The sequence below is a fragment of the Lemur catta genome, chromosome 4 (genome assembly GCF_020740605.2).
Source record: "Lemur catta isolate mLemCat1 chromosome 4, mLemCat1.pri, whole genome shotgun sequence".
Taxonomy (NCBI): domain Eukaryota; kingdom Metazoa; phylum Chordata; class Mammalia; order Primates; family Lemuridae; genus Lemur; species Lemur catta.
Genome location: NC_059131.1, coordinates 10,306,046 through 10,324,096, shown reverse-complemented (window position 1 = coordinate 10,324,096; position 18,051 = coordinate 10,306,046). Strand labels below are relative to the sequence as shown.

At 35.2% G+C, this 18,051-nt stretch overlaps 1 protein-coding gene across 1 annotated transcript in view; it reads left to right on the top strand.

Annotated features, from left to right (window-relative positions):
- NBAS (NBAS subunit of NRZ tethering complex) overlaps positions 1 to 18,051 on the top strand; it is a 319,324-nt gene that overhangs the window by 94,144 nt on the left and 207,129 nt on the right. The window contains exons 22-23 of the mRNA XM_045549061.1: positions 9,239 to 9,322; positions 15,478 to 15,631. Coding sequence (XP_045405017.1) covers positions 9,239 to 9,322; positions 15,478 to 15,631 — 238 coding nt within the window. The remainder of the gene's footprint in view (positions 1 to 9,238; positions 9,323 to 15,477; positions 15,632 to 18,051) is intronic.

The following is an 18,051-nucleotide window of genomic DNA, read 5'->3' as shown; positions in this document are numbered from 1 at the left end:
ACCATTGCCTCAGGGGAATAGTCCTGTAACTCTTTTTGGTCACACAGTGTCTTCACCAGTCAAGATTCCATTGATTTGTAAAATCCTTGTCTATAACATCAGTGTGTCTTTATCACACTGTGTTTAATTAACATAAAAATAACCCTGTGAGACACCTTTCCCAATTTTTAATATAAGCAAGACTGTTTAAGCTTTGTATGTGTAATAAGAAAGATTTTTTTATATTATTAAAATAAAATTTATATTTTGTATACAAAACATACATTATTTTAAGAAATGTTTGTCCTCAGTGTGTGCCCATTTCATTTAATCCTAAAAGTTTAGATACTGTATATAAGGACTATGAAGAGAAATCCATGACATGTATGAATGTTGGGATCACACACACAATGTGGTGTTAACCTGTACTTGATGTGGAGAGGTGGTAGTGTGGTTATAGGAATTGTGGATACAGGACAATGGACAGGTCATAAATGTACAACTTGATGAATTTTCACTTCTTCACCCCAGAAACTTGGAAGTTTGATTTGGGTCTTTTTTATTCTGTGCCTCTTCTTACTGTGTCATTGGTGGTGTTTCCCAGTCTATTCCAGAAATTGATTTTTCTCCTGTTTATGAGCCATAATTTTCTTGTTCTTTGCATACTTGGTAATATTTTATTGGATGATAGACATTGTGAATTTACATAATTGGGTTGAGTGCTAGATTTTATTTTTATTCCTAAAAGTATTCTGAAGCTTTTTTTCTGGGGTGCAGTTAAGTTACTTGGAATCTCCGATCCTTTTGAGGCTTACTTTTTAGCTTTGTTATTGGGACCAGAGCACCCTTTAGTGAAAAGCTAATTTTGCTTGCCTGCTGAGGTAATATTCTTCTAAATACTGTACCTGATACCCTATAAATTATTATTAATAGTTGTTTCTGTTCTGGCTAGTGGTAAATATGAACTGTTCCTGAGTCTGTGTGAGGTCTAGGGGTGTTCCTTCTGCTCCTTCTGGTTGGTTCTTTCCCTGTCCTTGGGTGGTTCTTCACAGGTATGCATTGAGCAGTGCTTAGTCAGTGACTTGTGAGAAACCGTCCCAGATTTGTTGGAGCATTCTTTTTCAGCGCAGACTCTCTCTTCTCTGGCATGTTTTCTGTAGATTCTAGCTGCTTTGGCCCTCTGAGTTTCAGACTGTCTTCTCGACTCAGGACTGCCAGGCTCTGTTTGGATTCCCCTTTCTTGTGCTGCAGCCTGTTAGCTCTTTTCAGAAAAGTGAACTGGGGAGCTGGAGGGCTCACTTTGTTTTTCTCCCTTCGTTAGGGGTCATTATCCTGCATGGCCTGGTGTCCTGCTCTTCCAAATATTTGTCTAGTTTGTTTCTTTCTTTCTTTCTTTTTTTTTTTTTTAAGTTTAATTCAAGAGATTCAGTACTCTTCCTTTTGCTTCAGGCTTCGCTATGACTCAAAGCAGAAGTTTTCTGTTAGTGTTTTAAATTAATTTTTCTGAGCTGATCCTTCTTTTGTTAATCTGTTTCCTTTAAGTTTATCCATCTCACTAGTTGAGTTCCTATTCCTGTTCTTATGAAACATAATTTGTCCTTTCCCATAATGTATAGATTTACTTAATTAAACTGTAAGAGTTCCACTAACTACCTTACTGTGTTTACAGTAAGGTTAGCTCCTCTGTGCAGTTGATCAAAATGGATTTCTGAATTTGTAATGGGTTAAAAGCTTGCTTTAATCTGAAAATTACAGAAAGTAATCTCAAAATGCAGGTATACAGGTATTTATTTGTTATTATTTTTTTTTATGGATAATCTGGAGCCTGTTTTCATTCCAGGATCAATTCTCTCACCACTTCCTATGGTAACTATATCACTGATTTTGTACTCTTGCAATAGCAAAACATTTTAATATTAGCTGAAATACTGTATGATATGGATTTTCCGTCATTGCTAATAACAGATTAGCAAAGCTGCAATGTATCAAGAGCCAGAGATATTCTTTTTCCAAATTGTCAGCCACAAATGTTAGAGAGTTGGTGGTATTTGTTAACTCTCATGAGCATTTATGGACAGTTTGTCAAAGAGACAGTCATGTGTAGTGTATCCCACTTCTTTCTTGCACCCTTAAATCTCATCCTGCCTGGCAGAGTCATTCTTTTGTCTTTGAATACACTTGTATTTACTTTGTGTCTCACATACTAACTTACGTAGTATCTATTTTCCAGGTCTTTCTTTTCTTATTTATGTGTTTATTGAGGGCAGGAGCAGTATCTTTGTATTCCTTCTTAAAAATTTTAGGTGCTCAATAAAGATGTGTTGAAGGAATGAATGTCTATTATGTACTTAAGAATCTGTATAAAAAACCCATGAAATCCATTTCCTTCAAATTCTTCAGTGTTTAGTTTCCCTTGTCTACCTAACTCTAGGTTAACTTTGAACCTCATCAACAATAGAAATATGTTAGAATTCCTTGCACTGCAGATACTTGCACCATTGTCTTCCCAGTCGCAGCCTGTGGGACTGACATCAGGGCCTCTCCCTCTTCATTTCTAGGTCTTCACTGCTTTAATTGTGATTGTGTGCCAGTCTGCTGTGTAATTCGGCCTACATCAGAGAACTTGTGATTGAGAAGGCTGTACATAGACTTGTTCAGCAGTATCTCAGTGCATATAACCTTTGTGCTTCTTTGTTTATTAAAAGCTTAGGGCATTCCATGTCTTTTTGTGCTCACGTGTTCTTATACACAGGCAAAGAATCACCTACTCTATAGAGTATTGCATTGTTGCTGATTATAAAATAGGGAGTTGTAAGTCCATTTTGGAAATTTGATATCAGAAACATTTGAAAACATCTCAGGTACATTATCTAAATCTTTAGCCACAAGGAAAGGATATCAATTGTAAATACCTCTATGGTTTGGGTGTAGTTTTTGTTTTTTCATTTATTTATTCATATTCTTCCATTCATCTTTCAGTCTGTCCATCCTTCCATTCATCCATCCATTAAATATTTAGTGAGATTTAAATAAATGCCAGGTATTGCACAAAGGATACAAAAATGACTAAAGCTTTGAAGGAGCTCATAGTTTAGTAAAGGAGCAAGGCACATAAATAAATGACTTGACCTTAGACAAGTTGCTTAATGTTTCTGTGCTTGTGTCTCCTCTGCTGTAAAATGGAAAAGATGATATTGTCTTTGTCTAAGGACTGCTGAATTTACATATATGTATATAATTCCTTAAAACTTTATGTTTGTGCTCCCAGATAGTAAGTACTATATATTAGTCATAGGCTGGGCAAAGTTGAATGGTTTTATAGTGTGTGAACTGCCCATTCAACACAGGTTTAGAGGCAGGAACATGCAGGGATTCTAAAGGGTGATAATGAAGAAATCAGTCTTCCTGTGCCTTGGGGCCTGCACATAGGCATGATTTGTGCTTTTTTTGGTGATATGAATGAAAAGGAGATAAAAGATATTCTTCTTTCCTCTCTAATCTTTTTGTTCAAAATCCATTAGTGCTACAGACTCACATAGGGTCAGGTTTTATAATGAGCATTGACACAAATCATGAACATTTTGGTACATTTCAGTAGTTTTGTAGTTGATAAATTCAGATGTCATATATTTTTATCTTTGTCCTGGAAGTGGTTTTTCTGGTATAATTAATAGTCCAAAGAACATTTGTCATGGTCTGGTTGTCTTTAAGTAATGTGTAGTAAAAGCCTCACTATTATTCTCTCCAGTGGTTCTGTGTCAGTCTGAGTAACAGAATAGGGAGTGAAGTTTATTGGATTTCTCTTATATTTCTCCCCATTTGGTGGTTGTGGATGTGTACTTTCGGGACTTCCTGTATGAGGATAGTTCTGATCAATCCTTAGCTGACTCTTAAATATCAGATCTTTCGGTGCCATAACATTTAGTATGTATTCTCCCTCACTAAATGAAATACTGGAAACCTTTAAACCTGTAGCTTAGTTGGTTATCATAAATGAAAGTTGTAGTTCACCAATTTTAAGTTGAACCCCTATGTTCCATCAGTACAATATTACAAATATGAACATCATCACAGAAATAATTGCAAAATAAAACATATGCATTTGTAAATATTTGTTATGTACATAACACCAAATGCCGAATGTAAAACTCAGTATGTAAACATTTTGGGAGATTTTTCTATGTTGATCATTTTAGCTTATTGGTAAAGGCCATTGAAATTGGGTTGAGGATGCCTTTCTTTCCTGGTAGCTTTCCTTTTAGCAAGCATTGGTATCCTTCGTTGTTTTGAGGACCTTTAGTGTCTCTTGTTCAAAATTAGGTTTGTCTGTCCAACTGGAAAGTGGTAGTGGGAAGGTCAATTTTCATACAAGTGACTTCTTTACTGATCTGTTATTCCTTGTTTTGTTAACATTAACCACCTTGTATAGAGCAGGCTTTTTCAGTTATTGAACTGATATTTCTGGGAAGTTCTTTAATGTTTCTCCGTTGGATTTTGTGACTTCCCCTTAAACTTTAACAATTTTCCAAACGAGTTCTCCTCTAAAATAATCAAATCATACTTTGATCGTAGCTAAAAACTTATTTTTAACCTTGGTTTTAAGCATTTGGGAGAGAGAGAATGGCTTTTGGAAATTGTTGCTGATTTCTATCTCATAAATCAACTCATCACATTTTCTTATTACTGTTTATTGCATTGGCTGGGTACTGTTTTACTCGGGATGGTGTTAATTGCATTTATTGCAGTTTTTAGGTATTTGTAAATGTAATTGATAAAATTATTAATATGGGACTATTTATCATGAAGTAGATCTTGAAATGTAAACCAGAGTCACATGTATTTTATTCACTAATTATGAAAAACCTTTTTGCTTTTAATAATAATGATTTTTTAAAATTATGGTCAATATATATTGAACATTTCCTATATACCAGGTGCTATTCTAAGGGCTTTATATGTACCAACTACTTTAATCCTCACCAAGTCTAAATGAGGTCAATATTGTTATTATCCCTATTTCACTAGTGAAGAAATTGAGTCATAGGCAGATTGAATAACTCCATCAAGGTTACACAGCTATGCAGGGCAGAGTCACAATTTTAACAAAGAGGTTAGACTTCTAAGAGTGTACTCTTAATTATTATGGATTAGAATTCAAGGAAATCTTTGCTTTAGTCTCACTTTTATTTTGTAGGGCAGTATAACGGTGTTTACTAAATAGGTGAGTCAGCTAGGTCCTTAAACTGGTGGTAGAAGGAGGAGAATTCAAATCCTGTAGCACTGCTGCTGTTACTTTTATCTCTCTTTTGCATATTTCTAGCATCTGAGGATACTGGTAAGTTTCAAAATTTCTTCTTAGTTTCTACTCTATTTTCCAAGTTATTTATTAATGAAATTGAATCCCATTGGTCCATAAGAGAACTCTGAATGATGCTGTGGCCTTATGAGTGACATCTGGCTTTTTAATTGGTTTCCTATTGAGTTTCAGATCAGTTTGACTTGTTCAGGGATGGTAACCACAGTGTAGTTACACATGTAGGCCCACATTATTATTTCTTGTCCTTTATTTACCAGAACATTTTATTCTCTGCTATATAATAGAAATAAATATAACTTCACATTTTAAAACCAATACATAAAAGGTGGCAATTAGTAGTAACACACTGTCTGTTTAGCCTTTTGTTTCCAAGGCATAGAACATGAATAAAAGAACTTTTTGGAAGTTTATTCTCGATACAATTTCCTTGAAATAAAACATTTATATTTAGAATGAGAAATAATTGGTGAGAGAATTGTTGAATATAATAGAACTTGTTATATTCATTCCTTTCCTGCTGACAGATAAATGTTACCTTCAGATGAAACATGTATAGTTTATTGTTTGGAATAAAACAATGAATAGGGTTCTAATATAAAGAATCCTAAAATTAAGCAAAAGCAACCATTATTTTGTAAAGAGATAATTTAAGTTTACCATATAATTCCTTTTTTTAATGGAAATGGTACATTTAAATTTTAAGACTTCCTAAGCAAAGTGGAAAAAATAGATTAATAAGATGAAATAAAGTATATGTAAATGCAAATGCAGTTTTGTGTTTATAGAACTTTAGATTCAAAGTGTAAGTTTTGTAACTAACCAAACTTTCTTTGGTTCTATAGAAGGAACAGTATGATTTCTAGTTTTTTGTTGAACCACAATTTCACCTAACCCATATAGTAATTGACTTAAGTGACTAATATTTTAATTGTGAACAGAATTCATGAAAATGGTTTTCTCTGAGTTTCATTAAGGATTCTATTATGCTGCTTACTTTATGAAAGAATAAGTAGCTAAAATTTGGCCATTTAACAAAGGTAAGGGAAGCAATCAATTATTTTGAAATGTAAAGAATGATAAGATTTAGGGTAATATGTATTCTTAAGTCTTTTTTTCTTAAACTGAAATATAATGAGATGTCCAACTTTCAAAATAGTAGATATACCATTACTAGTATAAGCTTGTCCTTCCATCAGTTTAACGTCTATTAGGAAAGCATTCTTTTTCTCACTCTCAGATCTACAGATTCTGTATAAAAATGTACCTCCTTTATTCATCTGTTTTTTTATGAACAAACTGTACCCTTCCATTGCCGTATTCCAATCTTGAATTTTTTATGATACACATAAGATGACTTTAAAAATTGTTTGTTGTGTTGTTAATTAATTAATTAAATCTATGCATACTTTTTTTAGAGTCTGATGAAAGCCAGACACCCTTTCAGGTGCTAGGATATTGCACTAGACAAAATAAACAATAATCCTGCCTTTAAAGAAATTTTATTCTGATTGGGGAAGAGGTCCTGTCTGCTTCTTAAATGCTATCATGTGAAGAAAAACGAAGAACTTATGATGCTTTTATAACTACTTTAAACTCCTAAAATTTGGTTTAAAATAATTTGTTTTGTTGAAATGTCCTGGAAGAAAATGAAAGAAAAAAACGGAAGGTTTTTGTTTTGTTTTGTTTTGTTTTTATATAAATGTTGGTGATCATACCTAAGATTTGTCATGTTTGGTAGAAATTAGTTTCATAAGCCTAGTAATCTGTTGGTTACATATCTTAGTTTAATGTATCCTTTAGGTTTGCATGTAAATGGTCCTTGTGGAATTGTCTGTATTAAATCTTGGGAAGGCTCAAATTGCCTCCTACCTGCTGTGCATAAATCTGACTGGTAGCTTTTATGCATGAAGTAGGCGAATGGTGAAAATATTGTTGGGGACTACATTGTAGTCCCTATGTCCTTTCTAGAGGCAGTTTAGTATGCTGGCTAAAAGTGTAGGCTTTGCATTCTAACCGTGTGGTTGTGTTCAAATTCCAACTGTGTCATTTATTAGCTCTTTGAGGATGGACAAGTTAGTTAACTTATACCTCAGTTTTCTCACTATAATATGAGACAGATAATATCACCTAGTACATTAGAATGGTAGGACTAAATCAAGGTATTATAAAGCATTTTATACTGTCTGGTCCATAGTAAGAGATCAGTAAGTATTAAGGATTATTGTGGCCAGGTGCAATGGCTCACGACTCTAATCCCATAACCTTGGGAAGCTGAGATGGAAGGATCACTTGAGGGCAGGAGTTTGAGACCAGCCTGGGCAACATAGTGAGACTCTGTCTCTGTAAAAAATAGAAAAATTAGCTGGGCATGGTGATGCATGCCTTGTAGTCTTAGCTACTTGGGAGGCTGAGGCAGAAGTATTGCTTGAACCCAGGAGTTTGAGGTTGTAGTGATCTATGATGATGCCACTGTACTCTAGCCTAGGTGACAGAGCAAGACCCTGTCTCAAAAAAAAAAAAAAGAAAAAAGATTATTGTTGCTGATATAATAATAATAATAACAGTAGTAGTAGTATTTCTATTATTATATCAGGAGTGATGGTCAGCACATTTAAATACAGGCCAGTTGTGCTGTGCCTTGAAAATGCAGCAAAAATAATTTAATAACCTAGGACTCTAGGCCTACCTTTCAAAGTGGGCCTCTGAGCAGAACTTATTTTTAATGTGTTTTGATAAAAATAAGTATGTTTTCTTACTCATTTCTGTGCAGTGAAGATAAAGTTTTACAATTTTCTAGTCTCTAAATATTATATCAAATAAGTATTATTTTGCCGAGGGCCCCACATCATTACTAATCATGTTAATAATAACTCTTGTATCTAATATCTGCTCTCTGTAGAAAATAAAAATCTCAACTTGTGATACATGTTTTAAAATTCTTTTAGAAAACATTTTGTGTATCTTAAGGAACTGTGTCTATTTTATTTATAAAAGTCATAATAGCTTGCTAGGTTTTTTTATTTTTCCCTTAGTCCTCAATTTATTGCTATAATTTATTTTTATGTTGGAAAAGTGAACATTATCATCATCATTGTATCTAAATATTATCTTTTTTGCTTTCATTTCAGTGGTCTGATAAAATATTAGTCATTGACATGGAAGAAAATAAAATAGTTTTTTAATTTGGCTACAAATGAAAGTAGTGTATGGTATCCATTCTAAATCATCATCTGTATGTTTCAGAAATTTAAAAATGTGAACCCAAGTGCCTTCAAAAATGTATTTCTAGTAGTATATTACATGTTAGCTGAAAATTTGTGTTTTAAATATACAATATAATAAACTTATTTTGTATATCTAATAGGGAACCTTGACTTTGGGTAATTTGCCCTAATAATAATAACTGCAAGAGTGATGCCATTGATTGATGAATCATCATTGCTTCTTCCCAGACCTCATTAGCTTCCCTCTTCTGCTTTAAAACCCTCCAGTGGTTTCCTATTACTTTGTACATGAAGACCAATCTTTTTACCAACGTAATTTTCAAGTGTTTATGAAGTGTTTCTTGTGCAAAGCATGTTGTATAACCTAATATAATATTATAAGAAAGTACAATTCTTTTTCTGGGGCTGTGATAAATTCAGGAAAATGCTACTCTTAATACTCAAAATATTAGATAAAATATTTTATTGAACTGTAGAAACAAGGTAATTGAAATTTGTTTTTAATTTTTTTCTTTATTCTTAATTCAGCATTGATTCAGTTGTTTTCATGGATTTATGGATTTATGGATGTTAGTATCATATACCACTCCAAATACTATAAACACAAATCTCAGAGAATAAGGTTCTAGAGATACTTTTTGCATCATATTCCTTGTATAGCTAGTCATTGAAGTAATGTGTATTTAAAATGCTTATGCATTTTTTTTTTTAATTTAAGCTGTACTGGTGACTCCTTGATGATCGTTCCTTGGCATGAACATAAACATCGAGCTAAAGATTGGTGTGAAGAGCTGGAGTGCAGGTCAGTATGAGCCAGCAGGGGGCATCTTCATTCCTTTGTGGGGTGGTGAGTAGATGCCTTGAGAAAGTGGTGTGTGGCCTGTGGTCTCTTACTCGATGATGACACTCTGTGATTTAGAAAGTCTGAGAGAAGTTTTAAAAAACTCTCTTGATTCAGTTATGTTAGAATTTTTTAATGAAAAATATTAAATGCCACAAAGAAATTATGTTAAAAATGATTTTTATGATAACAACTCTTTTTATTTTGAGGTATCCCCTTTCAGTCTTTCACATAAAGGTGTATTTTTCACAATTGCAATTATGGTATGCATGGGGTTTTGTTCTTGGTTCATTTTTAGTTTTCATTTTTATAAGATTTAACTTGGGAAAGCCTCTGAACATGGAGGTATCGAGTGCTGCAGAAGGGGGTGGGAGATGCGGTGTGGGGCTGAAAGTCCACTCGAGGAAGATTTGAATGCCTTTGTTCCCCTACTCATCAGAATCAAGTAGGTAGGATTTCTCTGTCTCTCCTTCCATGTTTTCCCTACATGAGACCAGAGGTTTATTTTTTTGACTCATGCATTGAGGCCAAGGGCCTCTAAATTGAGTTTGAAAACCCCCAGATTCCTGGATATTACACATGGCAGAGGACACGGTAAAAAGATGGCTTTGCAAATCTGGATATTTAGAAAATTTGTGTCCTAAATACTGAAACACTGGTTCCTTTCACCATCCCTGCTCCCAGATGCAGGTATATTCCCCAAGTAGAAGTTTGGAGAGTTTTTTTCTGGAGAAACGGAGTAGACTGAAAAGAGACCTATAGGTACTGAGATATGGTTCCCAAAGATTAGTGCACTACAAGGTGACAGTGAAGCCAACAGATAAACAGGTGCTGCCGCACCCACAGAGCTTCCTAGACATGAGGTTAGACTCCAGCAGGTAGAATAAATGAACAGGAAAGGCAGAACATACAGAAAATGGAACTGAAGGAAAGTGATACCATGCAGAAAGAAGAAAGCTTTAAGAATTATAATTAATATTGCCTGGAGATAAGAGAACATATTATATTTGTGAAATAACGATAGCATTGTATAACGATAGGAACAGAGAAGTAAGAGAACTTTGGGACATTAAGAAAGATTGAAAGTGGGCATATAAAAATCAGAATAGTTGGAAGATAAAGGCAAGGAGCTTTCCTAGAAATTATAATAAAAATACAGAGTTAGAAAATAAGAGAGTAGATAATAAAAAAAGTTTACATATTCAAGTTGTAGGCATTCGAGAAAGAGATGCCATAGATAATAGAGGGGAGGAAATGGTAAGAAATAATTCAAGCCTATTAGTTAGAGTCTAAGATTATGTGTTTTCAGATTGAAATGTCCATCACACTGAAGCATGCCATCATGACCTTCTAGAATATTAGGGATACAGTTTTCTAAAGAGAAAGACATGTTACATGAACAGAATTAGGCATCAGAATGACCTCAGACATTTCAAGAGAATCGCTAGAAGCTAGAAGACAATGGAGCAGTTTTTTGAAACTTTGGGGGGAGAATATTTTTTGATATAGATTTCTATATATCCAGCTAAAATCATCAATTAAGTATGAAGTTTATCACATAAGAGTTTATACAATTTACCACCCACGTACACTTTATTCAGGAAGCCATCATAAGATTACCTTATTAAAATGAGGGAATAAAGTAAGAAAAAGAAAGCCACTAACTAGATTCGGAACTGGGCTGTAACTCAGGCAGTGGCAAAGGGAGGGCTGTGCATGACGCTGTGCCCTGGTCTGGTGGGAGAGCAGCCAGTACCGATTGTGGTGATGTGTGGGTGGCTTCAAGAGCCAGGTCTCTTGGAAAAAAATTAAAAAATTGAACTGATATACTATTTGATATATTTGACCATTTGAAATGCTTTATATTTTGCCATTGATCTTTGGGGATTTCAGGAAAAAATAGCAATGGATGCATGTAAGCAAATGGGAGGACAGCAGGCAGTTATTAACTCCAAAAAATCAGAAGTTGTTTAAGAGGAGGACTATGTATCATAATATATTGATGCCACTGGGCTCAGCGGTAGCTAATATTTACATACTTATTATAATGTTAATAATTAATGGTTTAATCCAAATTGTGATATATCCATAATGGTAGGAAGAAGTATAGGGGAAATGAATGGTTGTAGTTTAATATAGCCATATAATGTCTAAAGTAGATGAATCAGGAAACAGTTATAAACACATACTGTTTAGACGTATGGAGGTAAAAACCAGAAAGCAAGCTGACAGACTTGAACATGGTATAGAGAATGACAAGGATGATGGCAGTGAGGGTTAGATCAGGGATTGCTGGTTTTTATTTGATATGTCCTTTCATACTTTTGCTTTTTAAAATTTGTGTATTTTATATACACTGTCTGTCTAAAAAGTGATAAATAAAAAATCTAACCAGTAATGTGATTATTGCAAGTGAAATTTGGAAGTTCTCTTCATGTTAGTAGTGATGTTGGCAGCTTCCCTCTGTAGCTTTTGCATTCTTGATATCTGAGTTAGTAGAATATATAACTCTTAGCTACCTTTTTCACTCCAATGAGTTTTAGTGTAATCACAAGTGAATGTCGTACTGTGTTTTTGCTATCATTTGCTTTTTTTTTCATTTTTTTTTTTTGATACAGAGTCTCGCTTTGTTGCCCGGGCTAGAGTGAGTGCCGTGGCATCAGCCTAGCTCACAGAAACCTCAAACTCCTGGGCTTCAGCGATCCTACTGCTTCAGCCTGCCGGGTAGCTGGGACTACAGGCATGTGCCACCATGCCCGGCTAATTTTTTCTATATATATTTTAGTTGGCCAGATAATTTCTTTCTATTTTTTTAGTAGAGACAGGGTCTCGATCTTGCTCAGGCTGGTCTCGAACTCCTGACCTTGAGCGATCCACCCACCTCGGCCTCCCAGAGTGCTAGGATTACAGGCGTGAGCCACCGCGCCCAGCCTCATTTGCTTTTTAAAAATTACTTTTTGTGATTTAGTTTTTGTCAAAGTTGTATATATTTGCAAATAGTTTGAAGAGTTAAAGTGTTCTACTAAGCTTCTTTAAAACAAGAATAAAGAATAAAACCCATGGTCCTTTTCTCCCCATTCCCCCATATCCTGCTCTCCAGAAGCAACTACTCTCAGTTCCTGAAAGTGAATGTGTTGGTGTTTATTTCCATATCTCTGAATGATATCCTTGTGTAGTTGTTTCTTGATTTTTTTTAGTTTTGGCCATTATCTGTTGATTTCCTAGAATGGATGATAATGGTTTACTTTCTTTTTATTCCATGTACCTTACCCTTCCTTGGATGTTTATTCCTCCCAAATTCTTTACAAAAATCTTTCACTGTCATTCAGTGGAGTTTCAGGAGAAAGTGGAGCTTAACACATGGTACTTATCAGCCGTATTTAACTAGAAGTCCTTATTTACCAATTGTAGCGAGAGAGTGAAGAGGTAGATAAATTGAAAAAGGTGGGAGGTCGAGATGGTGGTAGGGAGACAGAGATGGTGGTAGGGGAAGGTGAGGTGATCTGCTGACGACACATCCTTTCAGTTTCAGATGGTGCTTTTCACGGAGTAGCGCCAGCAGAGCACCTGACCCTTCGTCTGGTCTGGTACTTCCCAGTTCTCCTTAGTCTTTGCCTTTTCATGATTCCAACAAGTAGATAAAAGGGATGAGGACATTTCTTCTCTGACCAACCACAGCAAGTTAAAATGTAAACAAATCTTGCTGTGCTGGAACTCCTAAAACTATAAATATATAAAGCCAGAAAAAGTTTGACAGAACAAAGGATGATTTTGAAGATGACATGAATTTTAGTAATTACAGGCCATATCTTATTGCTTATTTATTCAATTAGTGTCTGTCCTCTGTTAGGTTCAGGAATACTGAAGGAAGAAAAAGAGATGCAGTCCCTGTCCTCGTAAAATATGTGATCTAATTGGGAAGTGCTGCTGCTGCAAAGTACTAAGGGGCTGAGTGCTGGGAACGGGAAGTGCACTGTGGGAGCAGGTGGTTTAGGAAGGTTCTCCCCTGGAGGCGCTGGGGAGCCTGAGATTGGACAGATAGGTAGGAATGAGCGCAGTGGAGGGAAGTTTGACAAATGACAGAAGGGAGTGTTCTATGTAGAGGGAAGAGCACGGTGGGAAGGCCCCCTTCAAAGACTGAAAATAAGACATGCTAAGCTTTGTTTAAAGTTAGAAAAAAAAAGAAATCAAGACATGCATGTTGAAGTGTATAGAACAGAATTGAGATTGGCATCACAATGAGGCTAGACTATTTTCAGGGAGATTATAAACTATATCAATATTTTAGACATGGGGATGATATAATCAGGTTTCTGTTTTTAAAGAAGATAACTATATTACCTGAGGGTGTCATGAATTCAGTTTTGAACTTGTTGCATTTGAAGGGCCTGAGAACATCTAAGAACAAATAGCAGGAAGATTTTGGATGTTCTAAGTGAAGTCTTGTTTAGGCGTAAAAATATGGTAGCTGTTGTCATGTCTATGGTAATTTATATTGTAGGGTTGTAGGGGCTACCTGGAGAGATGGTGTAACATGAAAAGAGAAGAGAGCTGGGCTAAGCATGTAGCAGTGCTGTCATTTAATGGTTGGGTAGAGGGGGATGATCTAGCAAAGGTGACTGAAAAGGAGCAGCCAGAAAGATAAGCACAGACTGGAGTGAGAGAAAGTGCAAGCGAAGTGTGTTTCTGGGGAAGTGGTAGCTCTATCAAATGCTGTTGAGGGGGAAATAGGTAAAAACTGAAAAAAAAACTATCAAGGGAACTAAAAGTTGATGGTGGCTATTTTTCCCTGTTGAAATGAGGCAGATGTAAAAGATTCCAGGAGGAGTGATGTGGCTTTATGTGGCAGTGGTGGGGAAAATTCCCTGGTAAGAATGTTACTGACATTACGAGACTAATTAAGTGAAGAAACATTTCATATGTAGGGAGGCCTTACTGTAGTGCCAGTTATAAGCACAGTAGGTTGCCTAAGGCATGTGGATAAAGTACCTGAATACTTAGGGGCTTTGTGTTTAATCATATAGTATAGCTGCTAATAATTCCAATAAAAAATAACTGTAAATAAAATTAAGTACCTACTTTGTTCCAGGCAGTGCACTCTGTGTACTTTATTTATACCTGTTTTGAATTTTTATAACATTCTTGCATAGTATTATTCCCTTTTTTTTTTAAGTAATAAAAGGAATCTTGGGCTAGTTTTAGTTATTTGCAGAAGACTTCATAGCTTTCAGTATGAAATTGTGCTTCAAATTCAGTTGACTCCAAAGTTCCCTGTCTTATAATAATAACAATTACAGCACCTGCCATATACTATTAACTTACTTTAGATGAATGAATGTCCCAGTGGAACATAGCATTTTTCCATACGTCCATCTGAGATTTCTGAGTTTAAGTTACTTTCTACTCGTTTTTTAGTCCTTAACCATGGTAGGCAGCTGGCCATGATCATCCTTATAAAAGCTCCTCATAATCTGTGACCCCCCCCCCCCCCCCGGTGTTATCCTGTGTACATTCCTCTAAGATGTTTCTTTTTCACACCTGATGGGGAATGTATAAAGTAGTCTTGGGCTGTTCAAATGTCAGTACAATACTATATTGCTGGCACCTAATAGAGTCATGGTAACCACATAAATGAAGTGTATTTCCTATTTTTCTGAACATTGAAAACAAAGTTTCTTAATTCAAATTGGAATCTCCTGGGGATATTTTCTTAAGGCCAGGCTGGCCAGCACAGGTGCTTTTGACTTGGTAGGCCTGTGGTAGGCACCCAGCCATGTACATTTTGTTAAAGCTTCCTAGGGTGATTTTGATTTTTGTTAATACTTATTTGATTGATTTGTGACATAGTTGTTCCAATTTGTTATACATTCTGATTTTCTAAATTGGAAAAACCAGTGAGGAAATAAATTAAGCATCCTAAATACATCTCATTTATTTTTTCAGGGTGCACATACATATGAGAAAATACACACACAAACACACATACTCACATATATATTTGCTCCCTGTCTCTGTAACCTGGTCCCTCCCCATCTCTGTTCCTGTCTTTCTCTCACAGAATTATAATTTTTCCAGCATTCTAGTCAATTATTAATTGTTCTTTTTGTGCTTCACAGAAAGGTTGTTGAGCCAAGTCGTGAAGATGAAAGTGAATTCTTGTATGCTGCACAGCCTGAGTTACTGAAGTTCAGGACAACCCAGCTTTCGGTTGAGAAGGTTATGGACTGGTACCAGACCAGAGCAGAGGAAATAGAGCATTACGCCCGACAGGTAAGGGGGAAGTGACACGTCTATGATGCTAGCAGTGCTGCTTTGGAGCCTCAGGATTCAGTACCTATTAATAGAATGGGTGCCAACAGTGGTGCCAGGAATCGTGTATATAATTTGCAAAGGATGAAGTAAATAGTTCTTATTACTTTTGTTTATTTGTCCTTTGGATCAGAAGGTTTTGTGGCTTTTGTTTTGGATTCTTACAGAGCAAATACGTACAAGAAAAGTTGTTCAAAATATTTCTTTAAAATGTAAACTGTAAAATATGGTACATACTGTCTCTGCTTTTCTATGTATTTTTAGTAGACTTAATATCTTATTAATTCAAAAGATTGTGTCAACATAGAAATGCTTGATTAATTCCCTATTACATTGCAGTAGTACAGTTGATTGTGATTTTGCCTTTCAGGAAACCCGTTTGAAGATGTTTCTAATGTTTTCCTGTAGTCTATGCCTAATTTCTCTCAGTTCTTATGTACCTTTACTGAGATGCGTAACTGCTGCATCAGAGAGGGGTCGTGGAAGAGAGAGGATTATGCTGGACCTTAGCGTATCTGAACACTAATGTTGACTCTTGGACTCACAGATGTTGTGACTCTGGACCTGTTGCTTACACTTTCTGTCGCTCAGTTTTCTCATGGGGTTAGTTCTTATACCAGAATCAATGAGAACAAAGAAGATATACTCGAGAAAACATTAAAAACTCTGCCAATTGAGTGCTCTGTAAAAATAAGCAAAAGTTGTCATCTTCTTAGAGAACAGAGCAACATTCTTTGGTAATTCAGAGCAAAGAATGGCAGAATACGCTTTTAAGTTGTTTTCATGGTCTGGCCAATGAACACATGCGGTCTTGGCTTTGGACTGTCCGTGAGTCTTTCATTTGACAGGGAGGTTGATTCAGAGGGTCTGTCGAGCAGCAGTACTGTGAGAAGTAATATGTTTTCCTTTGTTTAAATTTCTACTTATCTGGCACGGCCTCATGTTTCTATGTGATGATAGATTTCCTGAATTTCTGCTTAATCTAATTTCTATATATAGTATTCATAGGATTGAAGATGAATCATTTGCTGGAGGTAATGGGAATATTCTAGACCAAACTTTTTGAGTTATGGCCAAGAACACTTATGATTGACTTTTTAAGTTTCTCAAGATGACTAAGGACCATAGTACTTTTGAAAATGTTTAGAATCTTAAGATATCACAATGAAAAGAATCTTTGGAGATAATCTAGTTTAATTCTCCATTTTATGGATAGATAAATTAAAGTCCATAGAAAGGAAAGTGAGCATCTTGCACAGGGACAAACAGTGGCAGAGCCAGACAAAATACAAGTCTCTGTATAAACTTTCTTATAGTGTCCATATAAAAAATCAATTATACAAATCTTAATCACTGAGAATAGGATATATAAATCTGAAAAAAAGTGGTTCTTTTCAGATCTGCAAAATCATTACATCCTGACCTGAAAATTATAGATATTTATATTTTATGTAGAGAAATAATTTCCGGAAAATTAATATAATGACTTAACTGTAACATACAGGATAAATAAAATATATAAATGTTTGATCATGACTATCTTAGTAAGTAAAGTCAGTGAGAAACCACTTTTTGGAGTAAAAGAAATTCTCATTTATTGTTAGTGGGAATGCAAAATGTCATAGACAGTTTAGAGATCATTTTGTCAATTTGTTATAAAGTTAAACACACAATTACAAACACAATCCAGCATTCCCACTTCAAAGTATTTACTGAAGTCAACTTAAAACTTATGTTCACACAAAAAACTTGTACAGAATTGTTAATAGTAGCTTTACTCATAATTGCCCCAAACTGGAAACATCCCAGATGTTCTACAACCATTGAAATATAAACAAACTGTGGTATATCTGTACAATGGAATACTACTCAGTAATTAAAGGGAACAAACTACTGATTCACGTATTCATCTCAAATGTATTTTGCTAAGTGAAGGAAGCCAGACTCAGAAGGATGTGTATTGTATGATTCCATTTATATGACATTATGACAAGGCTAATTTATAGAAAGATAAAACAGAAACCATCAGGGCTAGGAATGAGGAGAGTGGTTGACTACAAAAATATCACACAAGGAAAATTTTAGGGTGACAGAATTCTTTTGTATGGTGCTATGGTGGTAGACACATGACTTTATGAATGTATCAAATTCCACAGAACTGCACAACACAAAGGGTGACTTTTGCTTTATGTCAATTAAAAAATATATATAAATCAAATTGTAGGGCAAACTCAGAATGGAAAGCATACTGTGGCAAATGAATCTCACTGCATTACAGATGTATACAGTAACATCACTAAAGAGTGGGGGCAAAAGGTGCTGACCTAGGTTACTTTGGAAATCACTGTTCTGACTGGATACTGTAAGGCTCAAGTCAGAAC